This window comes from Dermacentor variabilis, chromosome 4 (assembly GCF_050947875.1).
Source record: "Dermacentor variabilis isolate Ectoservices chromosome 4, ASM5094787v1, whole genome shotgun sequence".
Lineage (NCBI taxonomy): Eukaryota > Metazoa > Arthropoda > Arachnida > Ixodida > Ixodidae > Dermacentor > Dermacentor variabilis.
This window is the reverse complement of record NC_134571.1, coordinates 134,309,103-134,326,621: the sequence shown is the minus strand read 5'-3', so window position 1 is coordinate 134,326,621 and position 17,519 is coordinate 134,309,103. Positions and strand designations below refer to the sequence as shown.

Genomic DNA, 17,519 nt, shown 5'->3' with positions numbered 1-17,519 from the left:
ATATGAGAACTTTCCCTAGAGCATCATACTTGATGAGATTGTTTCACATTACAGCCTGAAGAATACAGAGGTGTCCACAGTGAATGATTCAAGGCTTTTGTCAGTGCTTACTTTTGTAGCTTGGTAATGATGCACGAACCGATTCTTACTTATCTCTCCATAGATCTGTGCTGAATGGCGCTGGCTTTTACGAAAAGAACAACCTTGCGGCTATGAGAAAGGCTCTCAACGCCCTACTTGTCACCATGTTCCTGTTTGCGGCTCTGGTGCCTGGCGACGCCCTGCCCTCCACCTGCCGTCCCGAGTACCAGAACCTACCGGGTGGCCTGGTGCACACCGCCTGCAAGCCTCCCAACCCAAACTGCGCCTTCATCTCCACGGGGCTCAGCGCGGCTGAGAAGGCCGAAGTGCTTAAGGCACACAACGACTACCGATCCCAGGTTGCCCAAGGACGACTGCCCGGGTTTCCCAGTGCTACCAATATGTACCGCTTGGTATGCATCGACGAGTGTTAAGCACCGATTGTGACAAGGATTGTCTTGGGCTTTCATGGTATTTCGGTTATCAGCATAAGTGGTTCAGAGAACAAGCAAAATGGTAGGCGACCCTAATCTTTGACCTAAGTGCCTCCTAGTGGCGCTCGAACATCGGCGTTGGTGTTAAATAGGTTAACTTTAGGCGAACGCAGCGCGCGAACTGAGCTCGTAGGCAACTGTGTTCCATTATTTAGCCGGCTCAAAATCATGCCCATTTCTTGTGTTTGATGTCATTAGTGACGTCACTACTTCTGCTTTCTACTTCCGGCTTTCCCAGGAATTTCGACAAAGTTGTGCGCACGTGGATGGTCGCTAAAGTGTACGATGCTGTGCTTTGATATGCAGTAATCAGTGATCTTTAATCAACTATAATTTTTTCCAGACACTTCAGCAACTCAACTTGTAGCTAAACTTAGGCTCTGAAATCATCGCTACAACGAAACCCATAAATTTCGTACTGTACAATTTATTTTCTATTTTTTTCGATTTATATTGAATGTTGTCCCCGTTGTCTCAGTGACTTACAATTAATTCTAATTATTCGGGACACTTCAGTAACTCAACTTGTTACTAAACTTATCTGATGTATCTATAATGAAACTCATGAATTGGTTCTCTACTATGTTTTTTTTCTGATTCATTTCGAATTTCCTCCTTGATCTCCTCTGGTGGTGGACCGGAAGTTCTGCGCAAAAAACAAGAGTTCCACTCGGTGATCGTACCACTGAAAATATCGTAATTTGACTCGCTGAAGGCCACGAAATCGCTTATTCAAGCGCCGTTTGACTCTGGAATACAACTTAAGGCATAGTCTGTCAATAGGGCACTTCCGTTATATGTAATACGGGGATTATTGATAAAGACGTCTGCATTGAATCGCAATCATTCACTTACGATTATGGTAGTAGTTATATGTCTTTGCGTGCGACACAGGTGAACACACACACACACACACACACACACACACACACACACACACACACACACACACACACACACACACACACACACACACACACACACACACACACACACACACACACACACACACACACACACACACACACACACACACACACACATATATATATATATATATATATATATATATATATATATATATATATATTCAGGCAAAGACAATATAGCCTTTCTACCCTACACACACGAAGATTTTCTAAAAGAATGAAGCTTTCTTGAGTTTTGCAGTGATTGGCTGCAAGAACTTCATCCAACGTACACGCACTTTACTTTAAAAATTAAGCATCTTAGTACACTCTAAAAACAGTTGCACCCTTTGGGGTGTATATTTGTCCCACAAAAATAATCGCCATCTGTCTTGCCCGCGTTTCCTTTCTTTTACGCTGCGAGCCCGGTACTTCCCAGTCACGAACGGCATGCGCGTTATCAGCGTGACGCAGCATTCTCGATAGGAAAGTAGCGAGCGCCGAGTTTTCAAGAAAGGAAACGCAAGCAAGGGAGATGACGATTATAGTTGTCGGACAAATATACACCCCAAAGGGTGCAAACTGTTTTTAGAGTGTACTGTTGTGGTCTCACTGGTATTTTACGCCACAACCATAAACATAACATTCATTGTGCTATTGTTATTAGCATAGTTTCTGTTGTAGATTTCTCCCAGTTTCAGTAAGTTACTCTGCCATTATTTTATTTATGGTAGTACACGAATACCAACAACGTGGATTTAAGTAGTTTACTAACACTTGATAACTCAAAGGTTACAATTTTTCCCTCCAGAAGTGGGACGACGAGCTAGCTGAGGTGGCCCAGGCGTTCACGGACCAGTGCGACAACAATCACGATAGACAAGACCAGCGAATTACTTGTAAGTCAACAAACCGGACGTCATATTAAGTAACAACATAATACCAAAGCGAAGAACAGGCATCGATGTGATGTTAATGAGAAGGTTGCAGGGCATAACCACTAGAAAATGTTGTTCATGGCTTATAGCCTGCCTGGGCCTTAATGGGAAAGAGAGGAATGCGGGAAGAGTTCGGAAATTGCCTCAATCTTAAATAAAACGTTCAACTCTGTACACATAATGCGATATCCTGTGTACCTACTATACGCGCACTGCAAGAACTGAAAGAAAACTCGTTCATATCATGTAAACAAATAAATAATATTGGGCAAAAGCTCATAAGCCATCATCTAAAGGTACAATAAAATTGCACCACTAGAAGAAAAATGAGCAAAAAAGCGTTTGCAATTTACAATCGAAATATTATACTCTTCCAGTATGTGGTACAATCGCACACGAGATAAAGGAATGCAGTTTCCTGAAAAGAATAAATATATTATAATCCGAAGAAGATAAAATTCTGACGTCGCTAATTGTGAATGCTGGAGTAGAGCAGTTTGGCGAGCCAAACTCTATAACATGCCGATATTTTTTTGGATTGACTTCTGCAGCTCTGTGTGATGGTCGTAATGCCTTTATTGTCATGCACATGCGCAAACACAAATATACATACACAGATTCGCAATAATAACCGAGCACTCATGCGCGAGGTGTTGCAGTAATGGCGCACAGCATTCCTATACTATGACGCTCACGTGCGGTCTGCAACGCTGCTATCCTGCGTGTGCTTTCCAAGGCTATGTTGTCCAGAATAACCTGACTTGCTCTGATATAAGTCATTAGACCTGCCTGGAGGTTCGGCTCCTTGTCTAAAGGGTCATACACATTTAGGGTTGCTTAAGGAGATCGGAATATTAGTATTCTTCTGTAGCAAGCGTGTTTGAGTAGACTGTTACTCTTGGCCGCATTACGTTGTATTGCGATGCAATTGGCTCGAAACGACCAATAAGTTGTGTCTTAGTTAGAGGCAACTACAAGGTCGATGGCAACGCAGAACGAATCGGAATAAAACACGAATTAAAAAAAAAATAACGATTGAGCAGTAATTCGCTTTCTAAAGGAAACATTATCCCAAAGCTCCAAATGGACGAAATGAAACAGTATTCTTCTGCGTTTAATATAAATCACGACGAGCCAATGTTCTCACCTTCTTGAGGAATCACTGAAAAAATACTGTCAACGATATGCGCACTACGCAAAAAAAAAAAAATAAAACAGCGAAAGGAAACTAAAACTGCAGCTTTACCAAAAAAATACTGATGTTCATTTATTGGGAAACGTTCTTTAGTTCACCTTATTCACATTCCTTAGGCAGGTAGGCTCTTGTCTCGCGTCATATTTAGCTTCCTTATTGAACTTGAATTCAACTGTCCAATGGAGCAATCCAACCTCGGCTCCCAACAAAGCAACCCTGTTATTCTAACCACTACGCGACGATTGCTTTTCCTTTTATTAAGCCATGATCAGGCGCACGCACCTCTTGTGCCAGCGCGTGCAATTCCTTCAGATGTCTGGCGCGCGGGCCACGTCGCACGCGCATGTTGCGGTTTCCATTTGGACACAGACTCGGGCAGAAAACGGGCGAACTATTCAAGTTTGGCACTGTATCAACCTTAGTACTTGCTTATAAAAGTGACACCGTGCCATTATTTTCTCATGGCTTGTATCGCTTTCAGATGCTTTGTTAGACCCCACCGCCCTCCAGATCAACCGGACACGTAAAACAAAACAAAAAAAAACAAGTTACAAGCTTTCTTAGCCGGATGACATAAAGTCAGCTGTCCTGACGCACGCGCTTGTGTCACACAGAAGCCCACACGCCCAACTGCTTAACCTACACAAGAACTTTGCTTGATCTGTTGAGGTTTCGGAGAATGTCAAGCAATGCTATCTAGCTGGCTGCATGGGAAAAAATAATAATAAAAATGCTTCGCGTGACATTGCTTCTGACAGTTCGTGAGTGTGCATCAATTCTGCTAACGAACCTCGTGAGTGATCAAGTGGCCGTTCTTGTGCTGACTGGAATTACCGTTGAACGCCTTTTTTGACGTACCTGTGTTCCATCTGCGATCAACACAGCCAAGTTTTCCAAAGTGGGTCAGAACATCGCCTGGAATTACGAGTCGACGGACACTCCAGTTGTGGACAGCGCCGGTCGCGTGAAGGATTGGTTCGACGAGTACAAGGACTTCAGTGCTGGCAACGTTGAGCCCTTCAGCGTCAGTGCTGGGCGTGTAGTCACTCATTTTACGCAGGTAGGTTTTTTTGTGTTTGCACTGGAGAGTCAGATGAATTGATATAATGCGTAATGCTAATACTTATTTAAGATCAACATTTCGCTATGCTAGTAGTTCCGTCGCCGTAGTATAAGCCTTCTAAAGGCGCTCGTTCGTACATCTTTCAGTTTACTGCACTGGAATCTTTGCACAAGGGGCCATAAGACAGGACATGAACGAACATATGGGCAAGTGTTCGTCCGTGTCCATTTCTTATTGTCTGTCGTGTAAGTATTCCGGCACAGTATACCGAACGACGCCGTTGTATGGTGTGACCTCACCGATGCTCTTTTTCTACTAGCAGTGGCGGCGACAGTTCGAATGATCCATTGAACAAATGTTGACTTACTCGATTGAATAACAGTTGAAGGATTTCTATTTGAGGCTTCCTTCTGTAAGACAACTTTATTCTCTAAATAATTTTGCTCGGCAAGTACTAAGCCGAAACAAATAAGACTGTTACATTGAATATTATCAAATCAATGGGTTTCCAAATTAGTGGAAATTCATTAGAGGAATGCGCAAGGGTCCGCATGACATATAGCGGGCTCTTGACTGCTATTCTGCAAGTGGGAATCGGGTAGAGAGTTCAGGGGGTGATGAGCGATGACGAAGAGAAGGACGTGCGTAATGCAAGCGCAATACGTTTCGGTATTTCTGACGCCGTCGTTGTAGTTCAATGCCTTGCAAGCTTTCCAACAGTCCGCCCTAAACAAAATTTCACTTTGGTGGGAACAATGGCAAATGGAAATTAATGTTTTTAAAAAAAAACAATGACATTTACCAGAGGCAGTAACGTTCACCTAAGTTCATATATTAAGAACAACATATGCATAGAGAACGTGTCTACATTAATATACTTGGGCGTTCATTTAACTTCAAGCATTACATGTAATTATCACATTGATGAAGTAATTTCGAAAGCAAATAAAACACTTGGTTTCATCAGGCGAAAATTGTATTTAGCAAATCAGTCAACTAAATTATTAGCTTACGCAGCTCTAGTTCACTCAAAGATTGAATACGCTTCCATAATATGGAATGCAAATCAGACTTACCTAATAAACAAGCTTGAATCTTTACAAAATAAAGCAGCACGTTTCATCACTAAAACCTACTCTAGAACATCAAGCATCACGGCTATCAAAGAGTCCATCCAATTACCTTCTCTAGAAAGACGATGACTGTTAGCACTGCTTTCCCACTTCTACAGATTATATCATATCCCGTCATCCTTTACGGCATCCCATATCAAACTCCCGCAAAAAATTTTCCCCCGCTTCGACCATCCCTTCAAAGTGCCTCCCATGTTTGCGGGTACGAATCTCCTTCGAGAATCACCACTCTTTCTTGCTATTTATCACTGGAACAAGCTGCCAAAAGAAATAGCTTCTATACATGATCATGACTCATTTGTAAGTCATTTGAAGCGCAGTTTTGCGCATGTTGAGTAAAAACTGAATTTTTTGCCTTTGCCGCATTATAAGTGCGTCTACATGCTTTGTACCGAGTGTTTTTTTTTCCATCATGTAGGCATCTCTTTCTTTCCTTTCTTCTTCTTTAGATTTCTTGTTATTGTATTCTGTGACATTTTCCACGGCGTTCGATATTGCTTTTCCCCCTAATTGTGTTTGAAACATCCAGTTGTTAACCCCCCCCCCCCCCTATGTAATGCCCGTAAGGGCCTTTAGGGTATCTTAATAAAATAAAAAAAAAACATGCTGGATGTGCTTTATAATAACGGCTGGGCTTTTTTCGAGAGACGACGGACTAAGCAACGTCGTAAGGTATTGCTCTGCTAGCACCGTATGTATTCGAACAGACCACTTCCTGCCGCCCTACCGCCTTCATAGGACCGATAGTAAACACGTGAGAAAATGTTTCTGACGCATGGCAGTGTTTACAAATTTACCAGCGTCCCTGCAACCAGCGTGCTGCTTTTAGCACTTGATGAAGTGGACATAAAAGGCACTCTGGTAGACGATAATTATTTCATCAGCCCCACCAGCGCAAATTCCTCTCGCGTCGGCTTGGTTGGGTCCTGTGTTGAAACGTACAATTTCGCACGACGCAACTAGGTGTTTGTGCTTGTGTCAAAGGGCGTTTGTGTCAGTTCGTGAGAAAGAATTACATCATTTACAAGCATCGTTCGTCTATTTTTGTTTCAGCTTCTGCCAGATGATTTGCGACCATGGTATAAAACACAGTCGATGATTGAAAGGGGATATTGTGGCCATCTGTGGCAAAAGACTAGGAGCTCTGTAATTTTCCGGAGTTCCGATGTTAGACGTGCGCTGCTTCATTGCGCATTCAATAGCTTGCAGAGCTGGATGGTATGACAAAACACCGTCATTGCCTGAGATAACTATCAGGAAAAAAAAGAACTGGCCCCCATACAGCGAAATGTTCTGCGGCAGTAGATTTTGGCCTATAGTTAGTGTAAACTTTTGATCGAGGGCGCGTTACGGTACGATGTTAGCCGCGGTAAAGCCAGATGGCGTAGCCGATTCACTGGCATAGACATTTGCTCTGCTGTCTTGCATCGTAGAAACCTGAAACAGGTTTAGTTGCTGGTCAAGGGATTTGAAGTATGACTCGAGTTCCAGACATCATCTGCGGAAGTGTTCTGGGAATATTGTCAGGAAGTTATCTTGAAAGTAGAATCACGCCATCTCGATATATGGTTCGTAAAAAGATGTTGACAACATGCGTGGCAGAAAGTGATCGCAAAGCATCATGCGTCTGTGAGCTCAACAAACAAAGGCACACTCGATGAGGCTCAGAGTACTTACTTGAGCTGCCAGGACGAGCTCATGCGCAAATGTTGACCATGAAGGTTATCGAGCCTGCGGGGACAATTCAGTCGCGTACTGGAGAGCATCAGCATGCTGCCCTGTTTGTAGACAAGGAGTACTGTTTGGTACAGTCACAGTAGACGCGATTCCGAAAGTCTCCAATAAGTTCCTGAAACAATGCGATAGACGAGAACTTACCTGGTTTGGATTTGACCTCGGTAGGATAATGCATTTCTAGGACGACAGTCTTCTGTGCCCACCTGCACCGGTATGTTACAACAGGGATCTTTGCTGCACTACAAATATTTTGATTTTATTTCATTTCACGTATGTGAAAGCGCTGCAGACTTTGCTATTGGCAGCTGTAGGTCATTATGCCTAACATAGATGGCTGTAATTGTGACGGCACATTGTCGTCGAGCGCACATTTAAGGACGGGCAGCTCCCGATGCCCACAAATATTTTCTGCATATCGCCGATTTTCATTATGTCAGGGAGTTCATATGCAATATTAGATCAGTGACAATCAAAGTGAACAGTGGGCTATAAACGCCTAAATTTTAAAACGTATCCAGAATCACATACAGTAGCATGTTGTTGCAGGCACCTTTAATATGCCCGAAAACATACCCCGCTAACTGACAGTGTCTGTTATTAAGTTCATTAGTGAGGACCGAATTAAGAACATCGTCAATGAAAGACTGACTCTCCGAAACCGGGCATAAAAATTAAAAAAGAAAAAAAATACAGTCATTGCCCTCGAGGAGGCAATCTCGAGAACATTATTTCGCTCACTTTGCTGATGCAGCTGGTTAAAGCAATTGTTTTATGGGCCTTGTCGAAGTCTTTCATAAATTGTTTGGGCGTCTAAACATTTTATACGGGAATAGTTACAGCTAATATGATGGTGTTTGTAGCTTCGCAATCCACAATACAAAAAAAAGGCAATTCGGTAAGGAGAGTCATAGTAGACATAGTAGACAATTTAATGGAACATTACCGAGATCGTCGGGCTCAATGAGCCACGTTCCCGCCGTTTTTCTTTTCACGTAAAGGCTTAGGCTGGAGGTCCAACTCCGGAGCACTTACCACGGACGGCTCGGTTCCAGCGGTACGAGGACAAACAGCAAATACAAAAGAACAGCTGTACAAATAACAGCAGCGTTTATTGGAAATCAGAGGTCGCACATGAATACAGCCTGGTAGTGACCGACACGTTTGCCAGGGTCGTACGGAGAACAGGGGCAGGAGGCGACAAAGGAGAGCAACAAGACAACTGCGGCTCCTTCGTCATGGATGGCACACTTCTTCCCTACGGTCCCCGGGCAGCTGCACTATTGCCGCTCTTGTCTTGCACTTTCGCTCGATACAATGGGTACGGAGCCCCGGCACTACCTGATGGCCGGCGTTTGAGACTCAAGAGTTACAATTCTCAAGAGGCTCGGGCCGTAAATGGACAAGCCCGAAGGATTTGGACACGGCAAGAGGCGTCCGCTTTCCTTGCTTGCCCGAGGCACGGAATAGTGCGGTAAAATATGAAATTCCATAATTTCCAGCAATTACCAATTCGATTAGACTGCTTAGTCATGGCGGTCTCCTATTTCCAAAATGCTGGCATTTTCGGGAGATACCATATCCTCTGTCAGTCTTTGTCCCTTACGAGATTCGCAGAAAATGAAATGCTTTCAACGTTTCCGTATATTTCCTAACTGCGCTCAATATGTTGCCAACAGAAAATTACTTTTTCCCCTGAATTTTAGACGATGGAACCTGTGACTGGCACCTGTACACTGCTCCGAAATTCTTAAAGATCAATTTGCACTCACTTATGGTGAAACACTGGCGCTCAGTGTAACACCTACATCCCAAGGCGCCCTGCAATGACAAAGGCCTTCTTGCGTAACGACCCTCTACATTAGGCTTCGCCGTAGTTATGCTTCCGTCGTTATTTGATTGCTATTAAAGATGTGAGCCCTCGCACATTATTTCAAGTAGTAACTTAGCGCGATAAAAACCCGGAAACAAGAAAGGTGGACAAGGACAAAATTGTGGGAATAGTGAAATTGTCAGAAATTATGGGAATACTCTCTTTCAGACAGTTTTTTTTGTCATCTCAAAATTTAATAAAGGAGGAGTTGTGTAACGTATAATTTTTATTCCAAACACCCGACGTGAAATTCACGTAAACACTAACGACAGCATATAGGGCGCTGACCCACAGTGTTGTTTCTACTGCCAAAGCAAGCGCTCTCCGCAAATATAGTCATTTTTTTTGTTTGGGCAGCAAATAATATCGTCGACTTTCACAGGTTTTCTTAGATAATTGACTGATAAGAACCGAGGAATGCAAGAAACTGGAGGTAATTTCGGTGGGTCCGAGATGCCACAGTGAAATCATACAACCCAGATAAGAAAGACGATGCCGGAAGTTGCGATTGGCCTCTTCCCGTTGCTTGGCTTGTGGAGGGGAATGGTCGAGTATGGCGGTGTGCAGCGAAATGTTAAATATGCCGTTAAATCAGAGCCCCGAAAGGGCAGAAAATCGAAGTCGGGATTGCCCGAAAAATTTTTCATCATTCTTGGAGGGCTTGTAGAAATTTGAAATAGCAACAGACTAGAAGACACAGATAAAAATCATCTGCTTCTGCCAGTTTCACAGCGTCCCGTGCTAGCCCCTAGCTCAGCACAACATAAACAACCCTAAAATATGGTAAGAAAATTCACCTACGATTACGGCATTTCCTAATACGAAATCTGAGCGCAGCTGCGTACCTGTTTTCATTTCGTGATATATTAGCTGGCGCGGGCGATCTGTCTTACGCGGCACGTTGCAAACTGAGCGAAATGTGCGACTGCTGCGCTAATCGATAGATTGCGAGAGGCGGTGCGTGCGCTGCGATTCACAGCAGCCGCGGCAAACAGGCCTCCGCTAATGCAGCGCTTCCTTTTCATAGAGACGACGCGCGCTATTCTGCAGCCATCTCGTAGCCATCGTCGCCGCGAAGCACTACGCTTGTTTTTGAGCGGCACTACGCTTTTCTTTTCACGCTTTCGCCATACCCTCCTTCTCCGATTCCCCCTCGCACTCTTTTCGCTATTGCCGTCTCTCATCTCCCTCTGCGCTCCACGTTCGCTTTCATCCTTCGTTGTTTTCGCTCTCTCGGTTACGAGGGACAACACTGACACCCGCCGCTGGAAAGGGCACCTAACAGCTGCGCTCTAATACAACGGTACGCGAAACACGTCAGTTCAATACTCAAGCATTAGATTCCTGAAAAACTAGCTTTACACTTTCTTTTGCGTAACTGCAGGTTACATGGGCAGAAACGCGGTACCTAGGCTGTGGTTACACGCACTACAAGCTTCACCAGGACGCCAACCCGAGCGTCCCGTTTAAGAAGCTCTATGCTTGCCATTATGCACCAGGGTAAGTAAACAATCTCTTGATTAAATATTCTCGCTTATTTACTTTGGTTCAGGTACGCAGCAATGTTCAGAAGTTTGGGAGAAATGCTTCATCTAACACCTAGTGAAGCTTATCTTTACCTTTAGATCTTCAAGCAGGTTCATTTGCAGCGTTGGCTCCGGAAAATATTTACTGTCACTACAGCGTTTGCAAAGACATTAAAACTAGAATAAACTAATTTTGTCGATGTATAAATGTTCAATAGTAATAAGTAAACACAACAGGAAATAGCAACCACTTCTGTGCATTACACTTGAACAGTTCAAATCAAAATAACATTACATCTTTAGACGCTCATGGCGCATCCAAGCTAGTGGAAACCGCAAAGAGGGAGAGGCTAAGCATTATACGCAAGCAAGACGTGTTTCTTAAAGAATGATTATGTCATGGGATCAAACTTCAAGCACTTTACGCCGAGTGCCCCTGTCTTGTAGTATAGTAACGGAAAATTCATGTTTCACTCTGTACATATATGTGCAGTCATGAACAGAAACTAGGAACTAGACAGCAAGGGGACGTACTTTAGCAGGGACAATAATGGAGACTAACGTTAACATTGCGGCAACACAATATTCACTTGCGCGCGGGGAGTTGACACTGATGAAAAAATAGACACGTTCGATCGGTGTTTGTATTGATACAAAGTCATTATTACTCGTTTTCTGTATAAAAGCAGCCTTTTAGCATAACCTATACTCTGAATTCAACTTGTTAACTAGAGTTGCTGCAAGAAAATGCCACTGATACTGATCGCGTAAAGGTGGTTGTAACCGGATGTCGAGCCTAAACCAGTTATTTTCACTCTGTATAAGAAATTACAGGTTTTCTTTGAGTCCCTATATTTAAGAATTCCACAAGCTTAGAGCGCCGCCATGAAGCCCTCTTTACGTAGGTACATAAAAGCAGCGCTTGCAAAACGACATTCTGGTCGCCGAGTTTGTGTAATTGATCTTAATTTCAACAATACATCACGTTCGGAGTGTATGGTTAATAAGGCATCGTTTTATTTTCTTACAATATGGTACATGAGGCGTGCTCATTCATGAGAGAAGGGGAACCGAGGGGCTCGATTTTGTCAATCATGACCATACAAAGCCAACAGACAATGAAGCCACGGAAAGCATTCGTGAAATTAGGTGTCGTTTAAATTGAAATGTGGAAAACAATATAATTCTCTGAAAGTCCAAGTGCACTGTATCATTTTTAAAGCAGTATTTGTGAAAACATCATTTTATATTATTGCTGAAAACCTGATTGAAGTATCAATTATTTTTACGAGCCATTTATGTCATGAGAATCTGCAATGCGATTTTTCGCAGAGTAATTATGAGGTAGGCCTCAACTGGTTAAGAGCACACATGTTAATATATTCAAGGTACATTTAATTATGTGATTGAGAGCTAAGTGACTACATCGCTGATGGAATAGAAACCTTGTTTTGATTCATATGTCCATATTCCATCCCATTAGGTTTGCTAATGAAGCCGATCATAATTACTGGTGAGAGCCTTCAATCATTCCTTTATTGCACAACCTATATATATATATATATATATATATATATATATATATATATATAGTGGGAAATGCCTCTTGCTGGGGTGAACGTATAAATTGTCGTGTATTGTTGCGTCCTGAGAAATAAAATGTGACGTTCCAAATGAGAGTACGGATTGTTCTGAAAAGCGCAAACAAAATGTTTGGCAGATCATTTTACAAAAATATATAAAAGCGATTATGTGAGCCATAATGGGATGGAAAATTGACACTTATAATAATAAATGAAGCGACAGATCCTTCCTCTCTGAATCTACAATGTGTTGAATGATTTTGCAGCTCGTTAGTTGCCTGCTTCTGCGCTGATTGCACTTGGTAGCAGCACAGGCTTGTTAGCCGGGAACTGGTGGTCTCTTTGCGAAACTGGGTCAGTACGTAGCTACATATTTCAATAGATGCTGACTGTACCACATTATATGCGCGGGAAGATAACCGATGGCCATTAAGAGTTACAGAATGGGTACCAAGGGAAGGGAAGCGTAGCAGAGGGTGGCAGAAAGTTAGGTGGGCGGATGAGATTAAGAAGTTTGCAGGGACAACATGGCCACAATTAGTACTTCACCGGGGTAGTTGGAGAAGTATGGGAGAGGCCATTGCCCTGCAGTGGGCGCAACCAGGCTGATGATGGTGATGATATGCGCGAAATGGCCTGTCACGTACACGTAACCCTGCATGATAATGTTCACTATACAATTTGGGTGCCCAGGCTGGTTGACTAACATCCCAGGCGTCCTGGGCTGCGCTAGTAGATGTCTTGAGCACGCCGTGACGGCTGTCTTCGCTATTTTGCTTGTTATCTTGCAGTGGAAACATTATCGGAACGTCCATGTATAAGAGAGGGCCCGTTTGCAGCGCATGTCCAGCAGGAACAACCTGTGATGCTGCCAATGGCCTGTGCGTAAGTCGAACTGAAATCATGAGCTATAAATCTGGGCAGATCGGCAGATATCTCTGCCTTGAACAGTTGAGCGTATATGCCAAAGACCCCCCTGTGTCTGATAACCTTCAATGTCAGGAATTCTTGGCAGTCGCAACGTAGTTTAGTTAACACTAAACCAATATTCCTGTCATTTTCGGTGAAAGGAAAAAGAAATCACATTTATTTATTTATTATTGCGGTAGATTCCAGGCGCATTTTCTATGCCATCGTCGTCGGCGTCGCCGCGATGTTCCGTGTAAAGTCATGTGCGATAACATCGTCGCCGTGTGCCGATTGCTGTATGTACGAGTGAAAGCGTGCGAGGCTGAGCCGACGTTGGTGACTGAATGGGTGAATTTCGCGCGCGGAGTGGAAGAGGGGAGGTAGCGCTCTGTCTTCGACTGCACGCGACGCGCCTATGGAAGGAGGCAGGGAGGGGGGACGTTCTACTTCGATTGCTTCGGTGTTTGGCGCGGCCGCGTAGGCACTATCTTGAAAGCGACCTACGATGGGGAAAGAGTGCGCCAGGTGCTGATAGTTTTGTGGGTACTGAGTTATCGCCGCCGCTTAGTTCCCGTTGAAGCGATACGCAACACGAAAGCCAATTCGCTCGCTGCCGCTGCCCCGCTTCCTCACTCCAGCGTTTTGACAGCGAGTGTGCGCGGTGGTGGAGGAAAACGTGTTGATCTTTGCTTCCTGACGCGTGACACCACCCCTGTTAATTTAGTTAGTAGGTGATTGTTTACAAGGTTATACGGCCGATAAATCTAATATACTTAATATTTATAGATGTCTACTATTCTGCTATCGCAATGGATGCCTCGCCATCCGGGTGAAATTGCGACCTTTTTCGTCTGTGCCGACTGCCGGAACTAGAGCTAGGCGATCGTGCATACGTTTGCACTTTTGTTACGTTCAGCTCGTGTGCATTTGTTCAGCTTTGTTGCCGCTTGCGTCTTGTGTACTCACTTCAGGGTCTTGTGAACGCTAATAAAGATCTATTAACCCCGTGGTTCCCTTGCATCGCTTTATCTACTGGATTCACGTTTGACGGCTGCTTCTAAAAATTCTATTTAACAGTTTGGCGCTTTCCACATGACTCCGTCTATACAGAATTGTTCATAGCTGCGTCTTGAGAAAAGACGGTCAATTTTTTTCAGAGCCGGTGGCAGACAGGGATAAATGAAAAAAAAAAGGCGTTAAAGGCTGTTGAATGGTCGTGATTTCGTCGTGGCGTATCTGATCGTGTCAAAAAAGAGAAAAAAAAAACGCCAGAATAGAGAAAAAGACACAAAGGACGTCATCTTTCTGGTCAAGGATAAGCCGGGTATATCTGTTCGCTCGTTCAAAGGCGCCTAAAATAATATGATGATTGCACAATGCAACTGTAAAATTAAACTTCACTGCGATTTCTTTGATGCGTTGTGGCGGGAAAAGGATTCTACTAACTAGATGTGAAACGCTATAGGGTATCAAGAGTGACCGATATTTCAGCATCACACTTCTAGAGCACCACAGTTCGTCAGAAGAGTTCCTTTATTGTCGTTTTGCGGTGCATTACCGTCAGTGTCGCTGGAAACCTGCTTGGGAAGGCACGTCCAGTTCCTTTACTTCATAAGCACGAGTGCATTATATAAGCACGGATAGGTTACGGTAGCGCATTTTGCGTTTGTTTGAATTAAAAAAAAAGGCACGAGAAGATGTAGGTATTGGGATTACTCAAGCTAAAACTGGAAACAATAAAAGTGACAATAATAATTACAAACACTATACCGAGAACGGCGAGTAAATAGACTGTCTGGCAACTAGAGATCATGAAGCATAAAAAGACAGCCCGCTGTGCTCTCTGATTTATTTTCTTATGTCACTGGAGCTATGTTTCCTGTAATATTTATTATTTTTTCGGTTAAAGCTGTTTTAAATAACCAATAGAGCCACAAGGTACCCTCTACATACTTGCCCCTTAAAAAAATGCCGAAATAATACCATAAGTGTACCAGCTATGAACAATTGGGTGTGTAAATCGTGATCCGCAAACGTGTTTGTGTGCTGTGCAATAATTTCATGCGTCATCGTGACATGTTCAAGGCACATTGACAGTGCACCTTAATGTGCAAGTATAGGCGTTAACACATATGTGTGCAACAACTCGCCTTGGTCAAGTTGAATGGTCACACTCCGGTATCTTCGCTTCATAGCTCGTTGAAAATGTTTGAGGGTCTAGCTTACGTGTCAGTAAACAACACGTGCCTTTCTTCCTGCAGCACACACCGGGAGATTCGGACGGCCTTAGCGAATCGGGCAGTGGTGGCGGTGGCGCCACTTCACTGTGGTGGATACTGGCGTTAATTGCCCTGGGCCTCATTGCTGCCGCAGTTGGCGGCGCAGGATTCCTTTACGTGCGATCGACCGCTGCCGCTTCGGATGATGCCAACTGAGCGCCGTGCCAGCGTGCAGAGGCTATTGCAAGAATCAAGAACATATCCAGGAAGCGATTAATCTAAAATTATGCGCATGTGCCTTCTAGGTAAATTTCTTTTGGCTTCCGCACTCGATGTATTGAAACTATTGCGCTTCGAAACCATTGCGCTTGATTGTCATATGTCTGTAAATAATCAATTTGCTTCTCTTTGCTTGCGGCTCCTAGTGACGCTGGTTTTCTATGCCTCTCGAAGCTGTTTGTGGACGCACATTGCCTCAAAGACAAACTGAATTTGAATATTTTTGTCATCCCAAGTAAACAATTGAAGCAGTGCAGCTGATCGCTTAGAAAAAATAAAAGCATTTTCAGCTATTGGAGCTTGGTTGATTTTTTTAAAAATTCGGGTTTAATTTGAAAAGAGACGTTTTTTGCGACAACAGTTGGCCAGCAGAAACTTTAATCTACCGTCTCTACAAACGTCTTTACTGTGCATGAGGTCTAGCAGTCTGTTTTCTTAGTGGCCATCGTCATACCGCACTGCTAGTCATGACCACCATGACAACCTAATTGTACCAAAGAAGGTATCTCCACTCGACGTTGTGCTGTTTCACTATATTCAACTGTTTTCGCGTCCTGCATTACATTACGACTATGTAATGGCGTTACACATAACTGGTTTCGCTCTTAAACTCGAAATTCATGTTATCGGACCAAGCATTGAGATATGCGCGAACATTTTACGACTGTAATTTGAACCTGTGTTGACGCCATTAGTTATTGATGGACTCCGTATCTATGCTAGCAGGACTGTTTGTCTTCATTGCAAAGGTGTTTCAATCTCTAAATTATCATAACCTTGAATGCAAATTAGGTCAATAAAGAATCACTGGTGGACATTTAGTACACATCCGTAGTCATTTAAAATATGGAGTGCTAAAGATTACATACGACCAGTAAATTATTGTTGTCATTAAGCCACAAGGTTGTATTATTGGGCTATTGCTTTTTTTGTATGTCGATGCGGTGTATCCTTACCTAGTAAATGCTGTTGCTATTGTTTACGTGTACGACACTCATCGTTATTATCAGCCTATATTTAAATCCACTGCAGGACATCAAAACACACGCTAATACATTCTTATCATAGCGCAATGCAAGCTGCCCAGCTGGCTCTGTTAGTAGCTGACTACGACATTGATCTTGCTTGTACGCGATTAATACCATCACACCTAATTTTAGGAAAACGTTAGTTGTTCATTTTATTGTGTAAACGAAGGGGAACACCAATCTACAATTTTTCAGTAAAGCACTCATATAAGAGAAAATTTCGTAGCACTATAGCTATAGATTTACTCCGACTGTTAAGTTCGCATGCATACCAGTGGTGCAAGAAGCATATTTTGACTTATAGGCTCTTTCTAACTACAGCACTATTCTTCTCTATAATAACACATCAGTCTTCAATATGCATTTACTCATGCACACATAAAGTACTGTGTTGCTATAAGAGACTGACTGCTAAATATCAAGCTCTAACCTGCGGTAACTATCCATAGAACGGCTCGTTGTGCTACAGCGCAAAGAATATGAGAGGTCTGAATTCCTTTATAATTGGTCACACGTATTTAATTATGCCACAGCACCACACCCAAAAAGAGCTCAA

General features: G+C 43.2%; 1 protein-coding gene across 1 annotated transcript; it reads left to right on the top strand.

The window, feature by feature from the left end:
- Positions 1-212: 212 nt before the first annotated feature.
- On the top strand, positions 213-16,184 carry LOC142578342 (scoloptoxin SSD43-like). The gene is made up of 6 exons (XM_075687740.1): positions 213-494; positions 2,295-2,382; positions 4,501-4,676; positions 10,804-10,919; positions 13,320-13,413; positions 15,699-16,184. Exons 1-6 carry the CDS (start codon positions 213-215, stop codon positions 15,870-15,872), a joined length of 930 nt encoding a protein of 309 aa, XP_075543855.1. The 3' UTR covers positions 15,873-16,184.
- Positions 16,185-17,519: the final 1,335 nt, after the last annotated feature.